Source organism: Schistocerca cancellata, chromosome 1 (assembly GCF_023864275.1).
Source record: "Schistocerca cancellata isolate TAMUIC-IGC-003103 chromosome 1, iqSchCanc2.1, whole genome shotgun sequence".
NCBI classification, from domain to species: domain Eukaryota; kingdom Metazoa; phylum Arthropoda; class Insecta; order Orthoptera; family Acrididae; genus Schistocerca; species Schistocerca cancellata.
Window position 1 is genome coordinate 754,692,558 of NC_064626.1, and position 24,872 is coordinate 754,717,429.

The 24,872-nt window shown below is 37.9% G+C and overlaps 1 protein-coding gene across 2 annotated transcripts in view; it reads left to right on the top strand.

The window, feature by feature from the left end:
• LOC126186242 (cation-independent mannose-6-phosphate receptor) overlaps window positions 1-16,598 on the top strand; it is a 628,020-nt gene extending 611,422 nt beyond the window's left edge. The window contains exons 23-24 of one of the 2 annotated variants that reach the window (XM_049928195.1): window positions 724-794; window positions 13,360-16,598. In XM_049928195.1, coding sequence (XP_049784152.1) covers window positions 724-750 — 27 coding nt within the window. In that variant the 3' untranslated portion in view covers window positions 751-794; window positions 13,360-16,598. The remainder of the gene's footprint in view (window positions 1-723; window positions 795-13,359) is intronic. The other variant, XM_049928194.1, reaches the window with a different exon arrangement.
• Window positions 16,599-24,872: the final 8,274 nt, after the last annotated feature.

Here is a 24,872-nt window from a genome sequence, read left to right on the forward strand (position 1 = left end):
GACCAGGTGTACCGCCAGAATCCAGAAACAATTGAACAGCTGAAGCAGTACATCTCATCTGCATGTGAAGCCATTCCGCCAGACACGTTGTCAAAGGTTTCGGGTAATTTCATTCAGAGACTACACCATATTATTGCTACGCATGGTGGATATGTGGAAAATATCGTACTATAGAGTTTCCCAGACCGCAGCGCCATCTGTTGTTGAAAATTGTAACTACTGTAATTTCGAAAGTTTGTCTGCCTGAAAATGTACTGCTGTCCCAAGCATATTGCAACAAACAGTGTATTTCTATCGCTGCTCGTTTAGTTTTAATTGCCGTTTCAAATATACCAGTCATTTTTGAAACACCCTGTATATTCAGCAAAATCCTCATTGTTTGTGCATAATATTAGCTTACGTTAAATAGATTTGGGTATTCTTTTTTTGTCCTAAATGTTGCATATTGCTCATTCTTCATTAATTCTGTCAGTGATATTTAAAGTATCAACGTATGTACTTGGTAATGTTAAAATTTTGTGAAGTCATCTTATGTGCTGTCTGTGCAAAAAGCAGATATCGGTCCTGTTTTTCTTGTGGGCAGCAATGCTTATGAAAATGGAGCTTATCTGCCAGTATATAACCATCTTGTTGTGAGCTTTTCTTAATGTTTGTTTTTTTGTCTATATAATTTACTTGCATGTCACACGCACTTTTGTGTTTATTGCTTAATTTTCGTTGCAGGCGAGTGATGATAGCAGTGACCTTTAGGTGAAGGGACTGGACATTCACCACAGTGTAGGGCTTTCAGACAAGTCAGTGTTGTATGAGTCTCTTTACGCTTGGCCACCTTGGGTGTGGATTGCCTGTTAGCATATAGATGGGCTTTGGATTGCATGATTGCATGTGGGTAGTTAGCATGTACAAAAAGTCACTCACACACATGCACGCACACACATTACAACTAATCATGCACGGGAAGTACAAATGGTAGTATTAGTTGTACCAAAAACTACTACCATTATTTGGTTTTGAGAGAGTAGCTGCATGCTAGTGTCAGTGTTCAATTTGGAATTTTCTTTTCTTTTGTATTTTATGGGCTTTGTTACTGCTATTTTCGTTGCTTTGTGGAGAGATGTCTAGGTTTTATACCAATAACAGCCAAAACATATTAGAATATATAAGGAAGGGATATTTGTAACCTATTACACAATGCTGTTGAATGATCTTTCTTGGAGTCATATCATACTAGGCAGTTTTTGTTACCATGTTGTGTTAGATTTTTATTTTGCATGTTACTGTAGCTTCTTAGATTCTTAATTTTATTTTTACTTATTTAGCTTTCAACAATCGTCAATATTTGCGGATTCCTTAGTACAGAATGAAGGGCATTAAAATATTTTGTCCTGCATTAGTATTTTATGACTACAAGAAGTTTTAGCCATTATGTAGCTTTATGTGCATGCAGTTTCTTTGTTTGGATTACACTGTTATTTCATTAGGACTTTTTTCAGTTAGGTTTGTATAAGTTTTTGATATGTTTAATAGTAGTCAACTTTTCAACTGATACATTACAGTGTGTACAGTGTAACGTTTCACAGTATCTTAGAAACTTATAGATGTAAACTTAAGATGAGAAAATTTAAAAAAAAACGAGAAAGCAAGGAAAGCATTCCGACATGAAGTTATGTGGGTGAAACCAAAGTTAGGATTGGACTCTAGTTGTAAAGCAGCAGTATACTTTTGTCATGCTGGAAATTGTCAGTGTCAAAAACAAAGCTGGAAGTATAGGAAAACCATCAATGTCTGGTGTAAATTAAACACCCCTGAGTGTGGGTTATGTGGAGGGAATTCTAGAATTGTGAAAAGAAAGACAGTTAACTTTTAAAACAGCAATATATTGTGTTGTTAGGTGCCAAGAAAAGACTAACCCCCCATTCTGTGATCAGATATGCAACTGACACCTGAACCTTCTTCCACCACTTTCATTAACTTATTTTAAATACATTCTAAATATGCGCCTATCTAAACCTTTTTCTGCTTTCTATAGGAAGTATTTCACTATATGTCAGTATGTGTCTTTAGAAGAGGACAAGCGCTAGAAGAAAATATAGTATTATAATGAAGTTCTTTGATATCAAGAAAGAGTTTGACCCTATTTACCAAAACGAGGAAACTACACCAATATGGATATTTCAGATAGTCATTTTGATTGTTGAGTCTCTTCTTTTGGAGTGCTGTTTGTTGTTGGCAATAACATCCAATCTCAAACTGGATGGTGGTTGAATGATACTTAATGCTAATGAACTCAAGTCTTCTGTAGACTTTTATTCACTCCCAGGGAACACTAAACAATATTTCGACAGACTTTCCCTTTGGTGCAGAATTAGAGGAGCAAAATTAACCTGAAAATTACCACTTGTGCAACATTTGGAAGTCTGAAATAAACCTGAACAATTGCCAAACTCTCTGCTGGGGCATAGATTTTCCTGGGCATAATCGGTCAGAATTTTGCAACTAAAATCTATGAGCATCTCAGTAGTAACTGCCTTATTAATTTTACTATCAACACGACTAACAAAGGGCTGGCCCTCACAATTGAGAACCAGTTTGTACCCTGACACGAGCCCATACATGCACTCGCATGTACAGCTTGGAAATATGGTTCTTGGTTGCCAGCATCACTCTTATCATACCTTTAAAGGTCACAAAATAAGTTGTTCTGGATCATTACTGCTATGAGTATATGTATTGGCAACACCTATATTGAAGTGTTCAGGTAGTGGACCATATGCATCCTCAGCAATAATGACACTTAACAACATTCTACAAAAATATTCTATACATCCAGTGTCAGATATGTAACTTATTCCCCTTCAGATTGTCTGTGAGTACATGCCTGAAGGTTGATGAAATCATATATTATTGTTAATGGATTCAAAACTCTAGAAACAATGCAAAATATTGTAAAAATCAGAAAACTGTACTACATCTTAATGTCCTCTGTCACCAAACCTTAGGGATGTATGCAATGTCTCGAGATTGTTCCAATTTTTGGAAGCACTCCTGGGAAGTCCACAGGGTGAAGGTGTTCAGAACCTGGTGAGATTTCACTTAGATGTCTTGAATCATGTTAAAATGTCGTCCTTTCAGTGTGATTTTCATCCTGGGGAACAGGTAGAAGTCGCATGGGGCTAGCTCTGGTGAGTAGGAAGGGTGGGGGACTTTTGCCACGTTGTTTATGGCCAGGAATTCCTCCATAACGAGCGAGATGTGCACAGATACACTGTCATGGTGCACCAACCAGTCTTTCTTTTTCCACAGCTCTGGTTGTTTGCACTGAACTTTACCTACCAGTAAAAGTGGCTGTGTGGAACAAAACTCCTTATGCACTATTCCCTGAATGTCGAGAAAAATTATCAGCATTGAATTCATCTTGCGGCAAAATTGTCAAGCTTTTTTCACCCTTGGAGGAGATGGCATTTTCCATTGTCATGATTGCTGCTTCGTCTGAGGCTCATAATAACGATAGACCCAAGATTCATCACCTGTTGTAACTCTGGATAAGAATTCTGGACACACTTGAACACGTTGTTGCAGCTTGACGCATGTCTGAATCCTGAGGTTTCGTTGGTCGATGCGGAAAAAGCAAGGGGACAAACTTCGCTGCAATTCATCTCGTGTTCAGTTCATCAGGTAGAAATCATTGACATGTACTGTGCAACAGCCCCAGTCTGTTACAAACATCATGAATTGTCCTTGGTCTTCATAAATCAAGTCACACACTTTCATGATCATTTCCAATGGTTTGCAGGTTGACAGTCGATCAGAATGTTTGTCATCTTTCACAGATTCTTGGCCTAACTTGAAGTGCATGAACCACTCTAACATTCTTGCTTGACCCAGTGCATGTTCACCAAATGCTTCTGTCAGCATGTGGTGGATTTCAGCTGCAGTTTTCTTCAACTTGGGGACAGAATTTGATGCAAATCCATTGCCCCTTCATGTCATGCATTTCACAATTCAAAGAAGCACTGAAATGTGTTCTGATATGCACCCCTACAACTCACAACTGCATGCACCAAAGATGATGAAACTTTATGCCGCAGTAGCTGAAATGCGTACCTCGAGGCATCTAGGTTCAGAATGTCATACTTCTACTGGTTTGACTGGTACATATTTTGGGAAGCACTTGTATTTGGAAACAAGCTCTGATTGTCACTGTGTTTTACTGCCATACAATCTTTGTAGTCATTAGCATTACCAATACCACCACATTCTAGTTTGCAAAGAAACAGAAGGAAATCTCCAGATCAAATTTTCGTGAATGTTGAAGATGCTACTGCTGATGTGGTAATGATATCATTATCACCATTAGTAGGTGCTGCATTGTGAAGATGCAGCTTCAAGTCAGGTAGCTGATATATCTGGAAGGTTATGCTGTAGCATAGTCAGTATCTCTGCTAACATTCCCTGTCATGGAGAGTGGATGTTGTTGTTTCACAATTTGCCTCTTCACAAACAAGGTTTTCAGATCTCGTCTGATAAGACGTCTTACGTGATTATAGATTTCCTACTTGTATTGTATTTTTCTTTTCAGTATTTGTGGCTTGTGTCATCTGTTATAAAGTTGCCACAATTTCAGCTTTAGTACTGCAAAACAACTGTAGCTGTGGTTGATTAATCTTATAACACATTTTAATCTCCATCATTACCTAGCAAAGAAATCTGTTGCAGCTGCTACCTCTAATCTCTTCCATGAGACCTCTCAAATCAAGGTACTGCTTCTTAATAAAGTCTATGTGGATTGGCACAGGGATCTCATTTAAGTGTGGGAATACCATCTTTGGTGACACCAGCCCAAGTACTGGTGCCAGAATGTGGTACAACGCCAATTCCTTTCTACCATTGAGAAAGGCTTATGCTTGGCTCTGTGTTTAACATGCTTTCTGTTATTTGCCTGTCTTTATCCGCTATAATTTTTCTAGTATTGTAGACAGGGCCATTGTCTGTTCTAACTGCTTCACACTCCAACAACGTTACATTTGTTAGACAGTCTCTCCCAATTGAATAACATCTTCTCAGTTTTCTAGCTATGTCAATTCTAATAGAATACTCAAGCTTTTGATGGCCATCCCTGTCATCTTCGTCAGGAGTAAAATCCACTAACCAATGGGGCTGGGACAGTTTTCCACGTATACAGGCATGATCGCAGCCTCTGACACCAGTCAGAGAGAGTCAAAACGACGTGTGGCCAGAAGGCGAGTTGGACAGCTCACACACAGCTGTGACGTCAAGTGGCGTGACTAGTCAGTGCCACGATTGAAACTGATGCTCCTGCCTCATACAATCATCAAGCATCTGCCTTTGCTTTCTTTCAACATCCTGTGTCTGCCCCCATGCCCTACTAAATGTCGGTTCTGGCGCTGCAGTCCAGAACCGCGCGACTGCTGCGGTCGCAGGTTCGAATCCTGCCTCGGGCATGGGTGTGTGTGGTGTCCTTAGGTTAGTTAGGTTTAAGTAGTTCTAAGTTCTAGGGGACTTATGACCTAAGATGTTGAGTCCCATAGTGCTCAGAGCCATTTGAACCATTTTTGAACCCACTAAATGTGTACCCCTGATCCCTGTTAAAATTGTTGCTGTTTATTCTGATCTCGGGTGCCTCTTTTATAACAGAATCTCAATATGTTGATGCATGAGCTGAGACTCTTGTCTTTTCAGACTGTATTTTATGCCTGTTTATGTTCTGCTATAGCCAACTTGTCAAGCTCCGTTTGTTTATTATGTCACTTGTGCTCAGTTAAATGCTCTTGCTACTGTCCGATTAGTTTGGCCTATATAGCTGGTGCCGTGTTTTCAAGGGACGCATACGCAATGGACACATGACGAGCTATGTTGTCTTTGATAGGGCACAGCATATCTTGTCAAATGTGCCACTTGACATCACTCAGTCCTGCTCAACTCGCCAGAGGGTGCAACGGTGCCTTTATAAATGGAAAACCATGTCATCCCCAACAGTCAGTGGTTTTTACTCTTGATGATGGTAGAGGTAGCCATCGAAAGCTTGAGTATTTTGTTTGAATTGATGCGGCTAGAAAACCAGGAAGATTTTATTCAGACATGGTACCTTACAGTATTTGCATAGATAGTTTCATTCCTTACACAGGAATGGAGTCACCTTCCATGCTGGACACACAGAAGTTTCATAGTTAATTTAGATTTACAAAGATTTGACAGGAAGACTTCTGATTTCATTGTCATAGCAAATATCTGGCATGGTAGTATTGGCATAAGATGTTACTGTTTATGCTAATGGTTCTTAAGTGGCAGTGAGGGGGGGGGGGGGGGGAGAGGCACCCTTGGCTGCTCAGCGGTTTGCTCCAATTGTGCATTCAAGATCATCCTACTGAGCCAGTTCACAGCTGCAGCAGCAGCACACGTGATCTTGAAAGTGGTGGACAGCTATGACAGATTGAAAATACCAAATTCTTCATCTGCTCTGCATTTCTGAGTACAGGTTGGCTTGTGGGGGTTGAAGGGACCAGACTACAAAGGCAATCGGTCCCTTCTGAGTACAGTGCAAGTCATCTAGTGCATGTGGTCACCAGAGAAACCTGCCAGTCCATTCGAGAATTCTTTCAGCTGATGAATTTTGTACAACACGCAGCCATGTCAAGTCCCCATTACCAGCTCACTGTCCAGGAGTGATAGCATACATAATTAAAAGGAGGAGCTACTGGAAGTGAAGGGAAACTTGCTGCAGTTGGTGAAACTGACAATATTTCTGTGGTATATGTCCTCACAGACACATATATGCCATTGAAGTACTCCCGACACATCCCAGTATTGTACATTGCCTTTCTGTGGACAGTTGTGGACTGCAGAGAAGGAAATGTGAACTTGTGGCTCAATTTCATTTAACTATTTAGATCTTTGTTTTGTATACATTTAGGCAGTTTTAGATTATTAAGCAGACTATGTTTTATATAACCAATTTTTTATTGTACTTTTTGGCTAATTTTTATCTGCTGACTTTACATTAACCCAAACTGGGTCCTGATGCTTACAGTTCTTAGCATCCTTCACCCACAACAACAACACTATGAAGCCTTGCAGTAAAATCATATAAAAACATTAAGCAGTGGACCCCTATCAGTTAAAAAAATGTCTATCGCATTATGTCCTAGAGAAAAAAACTTGGTTTCGAAACAAAGCATTACATGTTACTCATTGATCTGCGATGCCATTTTTCAAGATTCTCGTGTGCTAATTTGAGGGGAATAGTGACAGCCCAGTGGTACTGCTAGACTGCAAATCATTAATCACCACACTGTTTTTGCACAAACCATGACATCACAACTTCAACATGTCATAAATACATGGTATCACCTGCCATATCAGGTAAATTCCCTTACAGTCACTCATGATCAAGAAGCAGAATGCTGGGTTTGACTTTCAGATTACCTGTGTTGAAATGACAGTTTATGATCTTAACCTTTTATAGCACAAAAGGTGAGGAACATAATTTGGAGTAAATTTTCGAATTATTTCAGTTCATGAGAATCCCAAGTGATACAAAAAATTACAAAATTTTCTGTATTTTAAATTTATCAACATGGTAGAAATTTTGAATTGTATTTATTAAAATGAATACAAAAAGAAATAATAACATTAACACATTTGTTGAGTGATACAGTGTAATAGAATTCATTAGGATTTATGGATTTGTACAAACCATTGCTGGCATATCACGACATAGCACATCTTACAACAAGGCATGCTGTGTATTTTAATAGTTTTAATGCTACAATATGCATAGTATTATCTGATTTCCACTTTAAAAAAAAATCTAGACTCTTTCCTAAAGGAGATACGCCATTCCAGGTCAATAATGACCTTCACTATAACTAATAATTTCGTTTTCCATTTGTTCCATGAGTTGTAGATGTTTGACAACTTTTTCTTGTGTGTTCATACTACAGATTCTAGGTTTTATATGTAGCTGCCGACGATTTTCAAATCAGTAAAATAATAAAACAGCTTGATCTCCAGCACTTCCAGCCAATGCTTTAGAAAGATAAATACTGTTGAAATTTATCGTACCACTTGTATATTTGTTACACATAGCAACTGTATCTTCCACAAATTTGATAATCTTTTTATCAACAATAGCAAAGTGAAAAAATTGCTTTAAAATAAATTCTACTCCTTAATATTGGCTCCATTTCATTTTGGCTGTCTGACACTGCAACCCATTTTGAATGTTTTTGAATGAAAACAGCTGCGGTTGCAAAATTGTTTTTATTAATAACAGTTAACATCTCGCCCCTGTAGGGTATCATCAGATTATCTGGAGACGTAGAAAAATTAATATGACAAAACTGAGGCATGGTTCTAAGCTGTGCAGCATTGCATGCAAGGGACAGTAATAGGAAAAGCTTCCGCCATCAGTTACTGCTAAAAGGCATTGAATAGGAATAAGAATATTCTGGATATAATATCCACTCATCAAGGATCTTTTCAGATTCATGAAAGACGTAACAAGAAGAAAAAATAGAAATGTAAAATTAACCAAGGTTAATGATGGGTGGTGGGAGAAATGGGAATATAAAAATTGATAAAATAGTAGACCAGTTATGTACCAAGTATTAAAACAGGCTCATCATGATGTACACAGCACAAAGTCATGCATACAACATGTGCTTGTAGTGTAGAGACTGACCAGCTAAGCATGTCCTCCCAATACAGGAACAGAACTGATTGTGGGTATGGGCTAGATAGCACAAAGACTCAAACATAAACAGATTACATTATTATGCGAACACTATATCGTGGTAGTTTTAGGTGGGGAGTGTTTTGAACTATGGTTGTGTAAGATACCAGTAGAGATCGGGCCTGAACTACTGCTGTCAGCTGCAGCAAACAAATGCAGTGTAGCCACCACCAAATGTTTTGTGTACTCCAGTTTACTTCGTGGTGTGGATTACTTGTTTTCTTTTCTTAAGAATGAAGAGACTAATCCTGATGGATAAAGGTATTCGAGTGCGACTCTCACCACAACAAAAGGAATCGATGATCCCTATGATCATTACGTCAGTTATGCTTTTGTGCAGAATGTGGATGTAGGATGGCAGCCCTTTGAGCAGGAGGCGGGGCTTGTTTCCCCGCACTGCACCTCTCCCCTCGAGCAGTCATAGTTCTCGTTTGTTTACTGTCGTGGCTGACTGCCACAATATACTGTCCACATAATAATTACATTGCTTAATATCAGCAATTTAAAAACTTATTAAAATATATTTGATGCCACTTAAAAAGAGAACATATCACGCTGCAGTTATAAAACACTAAAGAACTAATGGGAACTTGCTAGTAACAGTTGTATGTGATAAGAATATAAAAATACACAGAAAATGGAATCGTACAAGATTAGTCACTGTGACATCCAAGAATGCTCTTAATAGGAAGGTAAACAAAGTAGAGGAACATTAATAAAATGATTGCAAATAGGGAAATGATTGCAATAAGGGAATTTTATGATGTGATGTGGCCAAAGAAACAACCTGTGCATTGTGTGTCTCACAAATGCTGGAGGGCTGCAGAGCCAAGATATCAATTTACAAATGGCAATAGTTTTTAAAGGGGTCCAATAGAAACTTAAATAAAACCATATAGAACAGAAAAAACAGTAGATGGATCCTGTTAGAAACTATTGCAATACCTAAATTGATGCCTGGGCTCTGAAGCCCTATGGCATTTGCAGCATACATGTGGTGCAGGGTGCTTCTTTGGCCATGTCACAGGAATCCCTTATTCATTTGGAATTATATTTATTAACGTTCCTGCATTTTTGTTTACCCTGCTGTTATGAGCATTCTTGGATGTGGCACTGATTTATCTTTTGTTATTACATTTGCTGTGTATTTTTATCATACCCATTACATTCAATTGTTATTAGCAAGTTTCCATTCGCTCATTACAGTTTTGTAACTGCAGTGTGATTTGTTCTTTTTTCAAGTGGTGTCATATATATTGTAAAAAGGTTTTTAAAATTATTGTCATTAATTTGTTTTAGATTACTGTTTTTGCTTCCCATTTAGGTCTTTCATGTATCTGCAACTACTTGACATTTTATTTACGTAGCAGCAGCTGTTCATGAAATATTTCAGTTTTCCATCAAATCACTGAAAGTTTTTCTGTATCATCTTGATGTTCATTTACCGCTCTTCATTTGGCTATGAAAACTAGGACAAAAATCACTTGTGTAACTTCTGGGAGTCATGTTTCTGCTCCACTCAAACATTTGACCAAACATAATGTAAGCCTTTCTCCCCTGGTATTCAGTCTGTTTGTTGAAGAAACAGTGGTAGAAATAAAACATAAGTTGAAGTGTGGGGTTAAAATTATGAGTGCAAGAATACAATGATTCAGCAATGACATTGCTCAGTCAGAGTGATAAAGACAGGAGATACTGAATGGAATGAACAGTCTACTGAACACAAAATATGGATTGAGAGTAACCTGAAGAAAGATGAAGGTAATGAGAATAGTGCTGAGCAATCCTTAAAACTGGGGACTATGAGGTAGATTAAGTGAAGGAATTCTGATACCTTGGAATCAAAATGTGTGATAGACAAAGTAAGGGAAACATAAAAACAGACTCGAACAAGCAAAGAGAATATTCTTGGCCACAGGAAGTGTATTGGTATCAAATATTATATTTAATTCAAGGAAAAAAATTCTGAGAATGTACATCTGGAGCACAGAAATGTATGGAGGTGCATCATGAATTATGAGTAAACCGGAAAATTGAAGCCCAGAAGAAGTTTATTATAGAAGGATGTTAAAAATTAAGTGGACAGGTTAAATTGCAGAACTGACAAGGAAAGAAAAATGTGGAAGACACTGTTTATAAGAAGGGACGAAATGGTATGACTAGTTATTATGTAAGGGAATAAATTCTGTGGTATTAGAGGAGCAGTAGAGTAGCTAGCAAATGGCAGAGATTGGATTGATGTCACAAATAAAATAGGATATTGGATGTAAGTGCTATCCTGATATGAAGAGGTTGGCACAAGAGAGGTAATCATAGTGGTCTGCATCAAACCAGTCGGGTGCGGGGGGGTTGGGAATTAAATGCTCTAACCGCAGTGTGATGCTGGCGATGATTCCAGTCTAATGTACAACACTCATTCATATTTGCCAGCCAGCAGTTCCTCAAAACTTAGATGTCCATAAACAAGTCATCATGAGAGAGCTGCCATGTGGCATTGACGTCTTGCTCTAGGAAAAAAACTACCCATGGCTACAAAATGCCAATTCACCATTGCCTGCCAACTGTCTGCTAGTTCATTACCCTTGCGGAGGCCTTTGGATTTTGAATTGTGATTACGTAGGCTTTCCCAGTGTAATAAGTCTTGAAAGTCTCTTCGGGTTTGCTGCCGGATCCTAAAATCAACTTGACTTGATATTTCGGCGATCCAACTGGTCGCCATCTTCAGGAAAATGCTGCTTCTGCTGATGAGTCCCACTGAGAACTGACGCCAGGTTGCAAATCGACGTCCTATATAGTCCACCGTTCAGTACACGGCGCATGCGCCACGCATCACGGTTTCTGCCTTCCAAAACAGGGATGGTGGCGCCGCCCTTAGTGAAACACTGCTGGTAATGATATATCGCAATCAAGGCTGCACCGAAGAACGTTCAGTTTTGATGCAAGATAATACAGTATTCCACGTCTTGATAAGAGGAAACCCATTGTCTCTGTTAATTAAATTATCAGCCAACCTAATTTCAATCGCTTCTCTATAGACACTGTTCCAAAAACCGGAAATGTTGGCAACCACCACAGTTTCCTCAAATTTCGTATTGTGTCCCTCATTTAGGCAGTGTTCTGCTACTGCCGATTTTTCCGGCTGTTGTAGCCTCGTATAACGGCGATGTTCCACACATCTGTCATGCACTGTGCGAATCAAACGGCCAATGTAAGCTTTCCCACATTGACACGGAACGATAAGATTGGACGAATTTTAAGGAATTTTAACATTAAGAGTGTGTTCCATCCACCTTCTAAGATTAGGGCTCTGCTCGGACCTGTGAAGGATGATTTGGGGCTAAAGAAATCTGGTGTGTACAAAATTCTGTGTCAATGTGGGAAAGCTTACATTGGCCGTTCGATTCGCACAGTGCATGACAGGTGTGTGGAACATCGCCGTTATACGAGGCTGCAACAGCCGGAAAAATCGGCAGTAGCAGAACACTGCCTAAATGAGGGACACAATATGAAATTTGAGGAAACTGTGGTGGTTGCCAACATTTCCAGTTTTTGGAACAGTGTCTATAAAGAGGTGATTGAAATTAGGTTGGCTGATAATTTAATTAACAGAGACAATGGGTTTCCTCTTATCAAGATGTGGAATCCTGTATTATCTCGCATCAAAACTGAACGTTCTTCGGTGCAGCCTTGATTGTGATATATCATTGCCAGCAGTGTTTCACTAAGGGCGGCGCCACCATCCCTGTTTTGGAAGGCAGAAACCGTGATGGGTGGCGCATGCGCCGTGTACTGAACGGTGGACTATATAGGATGTAGATTTGCAACCTGGCGTCAGTTCTCAGCGGGACTCATCAGCAGAAGCAGCATTTTCCTGAAGATGGCGACCAGTTGGATCACAGAAATATCGAGTCAAGTTTATTTTAGGATCCGGCAGCAAACCCGAAGAGACTTTCATGGATTTTGAATTGTCGTGTGATGTTAAGGAAAGTGACATTGGTTTTCAAGTGATGACAAAAATAGGGTGATATTTAGGTAAGACCATCATAAGAAACCAACAGTTTAATCACCCTGAAGAGAAACGCTGCAAAGATGGCTGAATCATCACTTTTAAGTGATTTCCAAAATGATACGGCCTAATGCATAGAGGAATTCTGTTCAGATTGCTACTGGCCTTGGAAGTCTTTGCACTTAGGGATTGAAAGTCAATAAACAGTGTTTCACACAGTGTCCATTCTATAAAAAGAGGACAAGCAATAAATGAAATATGTATTCAGTTAACTGTGTCAGATACATGAAAATCATTTCATGGTTTTAAATCCTATCATGGAAATTTCCAAGTGGAATACAAACTGTGAAATGAGTAAAGACAGCAGCATTGAACAGTCAGGAGGCACAAAAAGATGATATTGCTTTACAGCATTAATATTTGCATTCTGCTTTTATGATTACCAAAGCTTTATGTGTGTGTGTGTTAAGATAGATAGATAGATAGATAGAGAGAGAGAGAGAGAGAGAGAGACTTGCAGGCCTTTAATATAAATGAATAATTTCACTTTCTGTTAAGGATAGATTGAATAATACTAATGTTAGGACTTGTTTTGTTACAGCTCAGTTCGGGTGGAGAAGTGAGGATGATGAATGCTTCAGCTGATACTGGATTTGGTGAGAGCGATGAAGAAATGATTAGGATTTGAGCATTACATTTTACCAATGATGCAATCAAGCACAGAAATTAGAATCCAAAAATAACCTATCAAATTCTCAGTGCCTAATGTCTGTGTCTGGGGTGGCTTTGACATGTTGTGTTTAGCAAATTGCTGTCCAGTATATGAACTGCTTAATTGCAGCAAAGATTGTGTAATACTTTAATGCATCAGTGGAGAAAAAATTATTTAATTCCTATAAAAAATATTCTGCTAAATTTGTTTTCTTACTTGGTGAAGAGCAGGAAAATTTTTGTAATTTGAATCATACTATTACTTTATTGCTTCAGAGGGACTCTTTGAAGATTTGTGTAATAGTTTTATATGGAGACTGTTTTTTTGTAATTGTATAAAACTGACAGAAATATAATTGCAATGCTTTTAGTGAGAACATTATTCAGCTATTTTTTGCTGACAAAACTGAAATAGAAATTTAATCTGCACCAAAAAGTGCTTGCTTTTTGGCTAATCTACATAGCAGTTGTATTACCTGCTAAAATGAACTCCATAGCTTGCTAAAACAGTGGATTTTGTCTAAATATGTTTTATGGTGTGATTTTATGAATATTAGTTTGTGTGACACAGCATCTGTTTCATAAGGAGGTTTCAGTCCTCATTGTTTAATGCAGAAACTTCAACAACATTTTATTTGGTATAGATTCGCCATATTAGTCCTTTTACTTCTATATTTTATAAACATCAGTCTTTTCATGTGTGGCATTTTATGGTGAAATGTTTACTGCTATGTTATATGTGAGTAGTCTTGAGTAGATTTCTAAAGTTTTGCACACTTGATTTTTAGTGATTAAATTACATTATCAATAGTTCCTGTTGCACTGCTTTGATGTACTGCAAATGTAATTGTGATAGTGAGCCAGCCTGTTTACTTAAAATCTTACTTAGCAAAGCAGTGGACGTTTGTTTCCCACCAAGCAGTTATTTATTTTGAAAGACATTCTTTGATCTGTGAACACATTGCTGTATTTTTAAGGCTGTACATATGCAATGAGTCACCATACCTGTACGGATATCACTATGTATCCATTAATAGTGTTTATTTTATATGCAGATCAGAAAGCTGCATTGACTTAGTTAGATACTTTTTTTATGCAACCAGTGCTGTTTGTAATTATATTTTCTTCAATATTAATTCAATTTAATAAAAAAAATGATGTTCCATTGGAAAAACTTACTAATTTGGCTTTTGCATACTGAGATTGCTGTTGTTATTCTGTGCAGGGTATTGTGCATTGTATTTTCAGAAATGTGAGGTTTTATTTTGCAAATAATTCACATTATTGTAAGCTGCAAATTTCCTCCATTATTGTGTATCATTAGTGCTTGTTACCATAAATATAGTGATTTCTGTGATACAATAATATTAAATTAAATTTGTTTAATGTCTGCTCAAAAATTGCCTGTAATTAGATTACATGAACATGTTAATGAACTGTAACAAGACTTTTGTGTTGAACATTCAGACGACTGATGTGCTAGGATTCATCTGAGAAGTGAGTTGTAAAAAAGTGGCAAACACAAATAAAAGCAAATATTAACTGTAGTCAAGCATCACAAAGACTGAACAATTTGGCTGAGTGAAAAGTTATCTGTGGATTGCAGTCGTTTTTCACCATAAGGTCATCGACCCTCCTTTTCTATACGCTATTCCATCACACACATTATCTCTATTTTCATATTTTTCCATTTCCCGTTGTCTCATTTTCTACCTAGTACTGACTTTATCCGTGTAAAACTGCTCCTCACATTCCTTTCATACCTGACTGTCCATTACATTTGCAGAATCTTTTGTTTGAAATTTCACAATTGCAATTTTTTGATGTCTCACTGTAGTTTGGATTCTAATATGCTAACATATCCATTTGTATTTGATCAGCATTTTCTGCATAATTGGTATTGTAAAAAAATTGTCTACTGATCCACAATTTTTTGTTGTTGTACTGAGTTGTACAATCTCATAGAATCTATGAAGCTCTGGTTAGTGTAAGAATGGTAATAGGTCAAAATATTTTGTGCATTAAGTTATAAAACCGAATAAAATTATCTTAAATAATGTGGCAATAACATGAGAGATGAAATTGCATACATTATATTTAGCATCTATTACACTGTTTTAGGCCGTGGTACGGTTTTGACTCTCATAAACTGCTAATGGGGAAAATCTATTACTTGTGTTGACCAGTAAGTTGTTTAGAAAAAATTGCCATTTGTGCTTTGAATATAAATGTGAGAGGGACATTGTGATTTGTCGCAGATTGTTGAAGAGGTGTGTTGTTATTTAGAATAAGGGCGAGTATGAGGAATGTCTTACAACAGAGAAAATCCTTGAGAGATTGCTGCAGATTCTGTAATAATTACTAATAATTCAATTTAAAGAATGTGTGCAATTTTTACACTGTCACATATGTAGTGTCAAGTCCATAAGCCACAGCTAATGACAAGCCTTTGGTTCATACACTTTGTGATGTTAAACACAACATTGATTGTCTGGAATGATGCAACAGCACAAAAATTTGCTTTGTTGCAGTTCAGCACATGTCCATGAGTAATGTTATGTACAAATTACAAAAAGAAAATTAAGGATATTTTTGATCTGACATTTAAAAACTTGCAAAGTTATTTGATATAATATTTAGTTATAAAGGGGTTGATAGCTGAAGTAAATGACCATAAGAACTAGAACTCCAAAGTGTGATTACATTTCCAAAAAGTTTTCATGACTACTGTGTGAGTACTTTAAGCTTATTAATGTAGCAAATATATGTATATACTAAAATTTTAATATGTGTTTGAGCTGTACTTTTGTGTCATGATGTATCTGTTAAGTCGTTGTTGCCTTCTGTATTGGGTTGTAATTTTGTGTAGATTTGTGATATCAGTGTTTTCAGTTATTCAGAATGATTGTTACTTCTTATGTTAGATGGAATTAGACTGTTGCTATCACCTTGCAGAATTTGAATGAAACAAGCCTGACACTATTTTCTGAGTACATGAATAGCATTGAGCTTTCTATTTTTGTGATAACAAAGTTATTAAAAAGTGATTGCATATATTTTATTGAATTTTTATGATGAAAATTATGCCTATGTATATATAAATAGTGAAATAAAGAAGTTCCAAAATAATGTATGTATTATGCTTGTATAAAAAATTGGTAGAATTAACTGAAAGGTTGAATCCTATAACTGCCCACGTCGTGTTGTGCCGACTCCACTGTAGCTTGAATGGATTTTTAAGTTTGTTTTATATGCCCGACTTATAATTTCACCACACAAGTCTCCAGGGTTGAGCAGTTATTGCCCGATGACGACACGCAATACAGTTTGTTAAAGCTGAGTTCGCCATTATTAATTATGTTTTTAGATTTAATTTTACTACTCGTACAGAGACTCAACGTTCCTTTGTTTAACAGCGCGTCGTCAAAATAAATATGAAATGCTAATGTCTTTGCAATACATAATGTCGACTATTGAGTTAAAGTTCGTTCCTATTTTGCCATTTTAGAGAAGAGAAACCTTAAGCAATTCTGCTTCTATAGTTTCAGTATCAAATGTTCACTAATTTCAATTTACTTCCTATCTCAGTTCAGTATTTAACACAAATTATATATCAATGTCATTTCAGAGATATTACATCAGTTCCACACTAACGAAACAACACGTAATTGTCATTTAACATCACTTTTATTAATAATCCTTTTTCTTATGACGTAAATTTTAATGAATGATCACTATCTTGGAGGAAAGAGGGATTGATGCTAATCATGAGATAATAGCTTTTAATCAGCCCGCAATCGTTAATTAAATAAAAAGTCACGTTCAAGGATGATATGCGAACAACTTTCATTACGTCCGTTTTCACGTATCTGTCAAAACTAATCCTGTCGCCCACAATTCAAATTAACACTGACGTTAACCCCTTTTGTCGGAACATTGAATCGTAACTATTATGTGAAAGAATTCCTTTCAGGTACGCGCACGACCGAACAGCAGAACGGAACACAAACATCTTGTTTTAACAACCGAACAATGCAATGACGCTACATTACGACAATGTCCACCCAATGAACATCTCTTTGACTTTATCTTTTCTACTCTGCTTCATTAAATTATTCCTAATTACAATTTATTCAGCTATTTAACGAAAACATCTAACAAAAAATAAAATAAATTTATCGCAACGTAAAAGATCCGTTATAATCCCCATGAACTTCCATATTCATCAATTTTCAATTCCTGATGATAAAAAGATATTGATTTTCACCTGTTACACTGCAACAAAAGAACTGTTTGTTGTGAGTACCAACCTGTCCTTTCAAAAACTAATTAAACATTTAGTGAGTGATTTGTATTTGAATTCCTTTTCATATATTAGTGTGCATTTTGTATCAAATTCTGCATCCAGTTATTTTCCTGATGAGAGTTGGTTCCTTATTTATTATGTTTCCTTCTGGATAAATTTTACTGTACTGTGGCTATAGTAACCAATAAAAGGAGTATTACAGAAACTGTAGTGGCAACCTTGTTAGTTTAAGAAGACAATCTGTTAGAGTACTTCCACAATTATAAGGGGCAGTCTAATGAAAACGAGACCAGTGGTAACAAGTAAATTGTTCATTATTTCAAAAATAATCACCGTAACCGTTAATGCATATATCTCTCTCTGAGACAAGATGGTCAGTGCCACATTTTAGTTCGAATCAAATTGACAGCCATGAATGTCTTTCTTTTGTGCTCCAAAAATATGAAAATCACATATTAGGTCTGTATGGAGGGTGTGTATGGGCTTCCCAGCAGTACATCTGCAGTGTATTCAAAACAAACTTGGCAGTGTTTGGGTGGACATTATCCTGTAACATATTGATGCTGGCTGTCAACATTACTCAGTGTTTGGACTTGTTGACATGGTTCAGCTTTTGCAAAATGTCCATGTACCACTTTTTGCAATAACTGTGGTGCATGTTCCAGAAAGTCATTGAGCAACAGGACCTTGCAGTCGAAGACTTTCCTAGATTTGGTTTACCTGTTGTTTTGACTACTCAGTAGAAGTTTTGCTGGGAAGTCCTTATAAATCCTCCTACAGTCTCAATCGTTCCTCATTCAATTTCTGTATTTTTATACCCCTTAAGAAAGATATTTGTGGCTGTCAATTTGCTTCAGACAAAGAGGTGCACACTTGCGTTCAGTCATGGTTCCATAGGCAACCACAAACATTTTTCTGTGTGGCATTGACCATCTTGTCTCACAGTGGGATAAATGGGTTAACAGTTATGGCATTTATTTTTGAAATAATAAATGGTTCACATGATAATTTTGTCAGGTTTTGGGCATATATTATTATACCTTCTTCCAGTATTTCAGCTGAAACCCTTTGAACCATTGGCAAGGTGAGTGATTGACGGCTTTCTGAGTGTATTTATTCCTCACTATTCCAAGAACATGCGAGACAATAAAATACTGTGAAATTAAAAGGACACACATCACATATGGCATGGTCAGAATAACAGTGCCCTGTACAGTCAAGCACCGAAACATTCAGTTTACGGTGGTTATGAATCAGGTGAGTCATTCTTAATACTGGTAGCAAGAGTGAAAACTCATGAACAACAAGGTGCTAGTGTAATTCCATATGCCAATGTGGATATCTGAACAGGATTTCACTTTGTGTAGAAATTTGTGCTATGATTGTTTTGGATGTTTAATGGTAAGCTGTTTGCTTACAGACAAGAGAGTAGGGTCAGGAAGTGTTACTTAAATTTGAAAAGTTGGCACATTTTACTGTAGAGTTGCCTTCAGCTACTATGGGTTGTACAGCATATAGGCATTCAACAGTGCAGCAAATTCAACAGTGCAGCAAATCACTCATTGGCTGAGTGCTGGACAACAGCTAGTGAGCAGCCACATAATCCTGAACCATCTACTTGAAATGAGGGACAAATGCCACCTCCGCAAAATGTGTATCTGACAAAGACTAGCATGGCTGCAGGTACATTTCCAATGGGTACCAGAAGCAAAGGAAAAGAATGTTTAGATTGATGAGTTGTGGTATGTAATGACATTCTCCAATTTTAGGGTACAAGGAAGTTCAAAATCTAGTGCAGTATTGTGTTTAAACAAGGTGTTAATGGTATGTTACTAGGTAGATATGCAACAGGAATTGCCAGATTCTATAAAGAATCAAACTATCATGTGTAAAATAGCTTCAGACACCTTATTACTTTAAATATGAGTTAATCTGTTAAATATTTGACATTACACATGCAAGCGAGAAAAAGTTTAAGACAAGGTTTGAAAGTATGCTTTAAGTTTGTTGGAAGTTTCTTAGTGCTCTCATTCCTTAACACTGATTAAATGTAGTCTGGGTAATTTGTGCACCATCTTAAGCAAAAACAAGTTTTTCATGCATCTCGATGTTTATGATGTCACATTTCCTGAATTGTTTGTTGCACAGTGGTATAATGTTGCAAGTACATGGAGTGACATTCTAACGGCTTTGGACGACAATTTAAGTTCGAAGTAAATATACTAACTTCCACTTATTTTACGAGATGACTTGCTTGATATGCTCGGCTGACTTTCCTTGCTGGTTAGCCTGCTGCTGCAAATTCTCTTTCATTTTCTTCTCTGAACTATGCTGCTAGGTACAGGAATTTCTTAAGACATTCTCTACTGATAAAAATTAGACATACCAATTTCATTTGCTTCAATTAATGACGTATATTTTAACTTCAGATATATTACAAATCTCACTCTTCATATAAATTATACTGCTTTGTAAGCCTCTCATGTCTCCAAACATTAGAAACAAACTAATTTACATATAAGAGAAAGTTGGCTTAAAAGCCATGTCCAGCCTCAACATGAACCATAATACACGTCTTCCCTTCAACTAGGTAAGACTAAAGTTTCTCTACAAGAGTACCTTCTCAACTGTTCTTTTTTCACTAACACTAGTGACTGACACTATTATCACAGAGTTACATAAATACTCCATGATCCTCTCGTGTGCACTTTCACTAAAACTTCCATGGATTGCCCAACAGGTACTTATCGGTGCTGTTCGACCACTGTGTCTACATTCTTCCTGTGACTAAATTTAAACCTGCACACACAGACGTGATGTGCAATAGGTAGGATTCTATCATCCCACACTCACATCTAAAATATCATGTGTTCGAGATGGTGGAAGGCTGAGTGGTTCTAGAACTACACCAAAATTCTTGAATCACTACATATCTCCCCCACCCCCCACCCCCCTCAGATCGGACACTTGATATTTTATACATAATCATTATGTAAATAATATCACTCATAACAACATTTCATATCATAACAACATTTCATATCATAACAACATACTTTTCTTATACATATTTATACCTACATCTTTCACTTTTACAATAATCTTTTTTTCTCTCTAGAACAATTTTTAGATGAGCATTTTCTAATTCTGTTTTTACTTTACTTTGATATTAAGATATGAGCAGTCACTTGAGGTTCTAATGAGCTCTTCTAATATTTAAGAATTGTGTGGACTCTTTTTCTTTTTTTTTTTTTTTTTTTTCTCTATACTTCCAATAGTGAACAGTTAAAATATTATTCAAAACAACAATAATTTACGCATATGTTGTTACTATAATAATGAATTTTATTTATTTACCTTAATACTATTGACTTACAAGTTTTTGACACCCGAATGAGAACAGTGCTCGTGCTTGGGTTCTGTTCAATTAGGTACACACAACTGTAATACAAAAAAGTGCATTGTAATTATAATTTTAATTGCAAGTTTTAATCAGTTCAGTGAACGCAACAGTATGGTTTGTTACAGTTAACATGGTAATAATTGAACACTGCACATTTCAAATACAATTCCAATGAACATTTAGGCCTAACGACATTAATGTTCACATAACATTTCTAGCACTTAGATTTTTTGCAGCTGCCATGGCACTTCGCCTTCAGGGCTGATGAAGTAGTTTGCAAAAATCTTCTCTGATACCGTTCACAATATTTCCTCCACGGACCAAGCAAGGTGACATGTCCTGCAATCCCTGAATAGTTAACGTATCCTCAAACTGTATTCCATCACGATCACGCACAAAGTTAAGGAGGAGGCAACATGTCTTCACAACAGACTCTGCCAAATCTAATTTAACATCCAGTGGTCGATAGAAAATGGGCCACTTGTTTGCAAGAATTCCGAAAGTACACTCGATGTACCTTCTAGCTCTGCACAGTCTATAGTTGAACACACGTTATTTAATGTCTTAATACTTTCCACCATAAGGCGCAAAATGAATTTTGACACTCTGAAACCTTCATCTCCTACTAACATGAATGGCATAGGTCTTTCAAACGATAATGACAGTTGTTTTGGTGCAGATAAATCTAGCGTACCATCTTGTAGTTTATTATTTAACACTGTATTACGAAACACAGTTGAGTCGGACGATTTCCCATATGCTCCAATGTCTATAAATAAGAATTTGTACGTCGAATCACAAACAGCTAACAACAGACTGGAAAAATAGTTCTTATAATTATAGTAGAGTGAACCACTGGAAGTGGGTTTTACAACTCTGATGAGCTTCCCGTCCACTGCACCCACACAATGAGGAAAGTTGGCCCTCTTATGGAATCCTTCAGCTGAGGCAAGCCATAGATCTTTCAAGAGGCCGTGAAAGCATTTTGACTTCATTTTACGCCATATGGCAGAGCAAATGTCTCATATAATATACGAGATAGTTGATACTCCAATTCTGTACTGAAAATGTAAGTCCATCATGGATGATCCGGCCCCCAAGTACCTGTAAAAAAAAGATAAAGCATATGGAGCAAAACTACAAAATTATGCAGGTTACACACAAGCATACACACGCACGCACACATGGACATTATATATAACCAGCTGAAACACCCGGCAACCATAATTTTAATAAATGTTAATAACTGTACTATGCCTATAACTTTCGCGCAAGTGACAAAGTTTCATCGCAATCGGATGAACGGTACGGCTGCGCATAAGATACAAACAAAACCAAACAAACATTCATTTTTATATATTAGATATTACTTAAGGCAAAAAACAGAAAAGAGTGGTTCTGCAGCAACTGGTAGGAAGAAGTATATCTACTTCGATCAGCTGCGATTCCTAACAACTGACTGTAAGAACACTACTTCTAGTATTGAAAATGATGATGATGAAGACAGAAATGAGTTTGATAAAGGAGAAAAATTAGAGCAGGAGGCACGTGAAAAAACTGCTGACTGACAGTGAAAAGAAGAGTCTTGAAGAAGAAGATATCCTATATAACATTTTGAAGGAAAAGTACGCCAGAAAAGACAATTCATCACAGCAAGCCGACGAAGATAGCTTGTTTATGCAGTCTTTAGTACCTGAATTAAAAAAATTACTCAGTCATGCAAGATTGAAAGTGAAATCAGATTTGATGAATGTCATTATTAATGCCAGATTATGCTCGCATATTTTATTTTCTCAGGCTTGTCTGACATTTGGCATTACCCCCAAAGGCCTCACACTTAAAGTTCCCATCTCTGGCTGCAACCCTTCTTTCCATCAGCCCCTATACCAGTTCCAAACTGAACAATCCATTGCCCTCACCCACCTAATCCTTCACCTACACATCAACTCAGCCAATGATCACACCCGTCAACTCCTATCCTTAATGAAAGTCCTCAATCTTTCCTCTCCCACATCCACACCGGCTGTTCAGAGCATCCTCCTACAGGCCAACCGCTAATTAAAACAGCATGCCACCCTTCACCTCAAGAAAAAATCCAATCTCCCGGTTTCCCACCTCCGGAAAGGCAACTCACTCACCCTTCACAACCTTTCCAGCAAACCTCAACCTCCTCTCATTGCACACAAACCCAGTCTCTCCCATCTACTCAATCTCCCACTTCCAGCTCCACTCCCTCCAAAACCTCAAAATTCCAATCAACACAATCTGGAACCACAACACCCTAACTCAGTAGTTAACCTTTCTTCCAAACATCTCTCCCAATCCGAAACCTCTGTCCTATCTAAAGGCCTCACCTTCAGCTCCACTCCCAGATTCAACCGAACAGCCCTCGTCAAAGATTTACTGTCCTACACTCGTACTCTCTGCTGGAAGTATCACTTTGCCACGAAGAAAAATGATCCTAATCCTACCCCTAATGATCCAACTCCCCAAGACACTATCCAAATTGAACCCTGCCTGGAACAGTTCCGTCCTCCGTCAGTTCCCACCTCCTCTTCCTCAAAATCACCCTCTCCAAACCTTCCAGGAATTTCTGACTTCCAGCCTTGCCTCTCAATCCTTCTTAAAAAACCTTAATCCTACTCCCAACATCACCACTGCTGAAGCCCAGGCTATCCGTGATCTGAAGGCTGACCGGTCCATCGTCATCCTTCCGGCGGACAAGGGTTCCACGACCGTGGTACTTGATCATCGGGAGTATGTGGTTGAGGGACTGCGTCAGCTTTCAGACAACACCACATACAAAGTTTGCCAAGTTAATCCCATTCCTGATGTCCAGGCGGAGCTTCAAGGAATCCTCAGAACCTTAGGCCCCCTACAAAACCTTTCACCTGTCTCCATCAACCTCCTGACCCCACCGACACCCCGCAGCCCTACCTTCTACCTTCTTCCTAAAATTCACAAACCCAATCATCCCGGCCGCCCCATTGTAGCTGGTTACCAAGCCCCCACAGAACGTACCTCTGCCTACTTAGACCAACACCTTCAACCCATTACATGCAGTCTCCCATCCTTCATCAAAGACACCAACCACTTTCTCGAACGCCTGGAATCCTTCCCCAATCTGTTACCCCCGGAAACCATCCTTGTAACCATTGATGCCACTTCCTTATACACAAATATTCCGCATGTCCAGGGCCTCGCTGCGATGGAGCACTTCCTTTCACGCCGATCACCTGCCACCCTACCTAAAACCTCTTTCCTCATTACCTTAGCCAGCTTCATCCTGACCCACAACTTCTTCACTTTTGAAGGCCAAACATACCAACAATTAAAGGGAACAGCCATGGGTACCAGGATGGCCCTCTCGTACGCCAACCTATTCATGGGTCACTTAGAGGAAGCCTTCTTGGTTACCCAGGCCTGCCACCCCAAAGTTTGGTACAGATTTATTGATGACATCTTCATGATCTGGACTCACAGTGAAGAAGAACTCCAGAATTTCCTCTCCAACCTCAACTCCTTAGGTTCCATCAGATTCACCTGGTCCTACTCCCAATCCCATGCCACTTTCCTTGATGTTGACCTCCACCTGTCCAATGGCCAGCTTCACACGTCCGTCCACATCAAACCCACCAACAAGCAACAGTACCTCCATTATGACAGCTGCCACCCATTCCACATCAAACGGTCC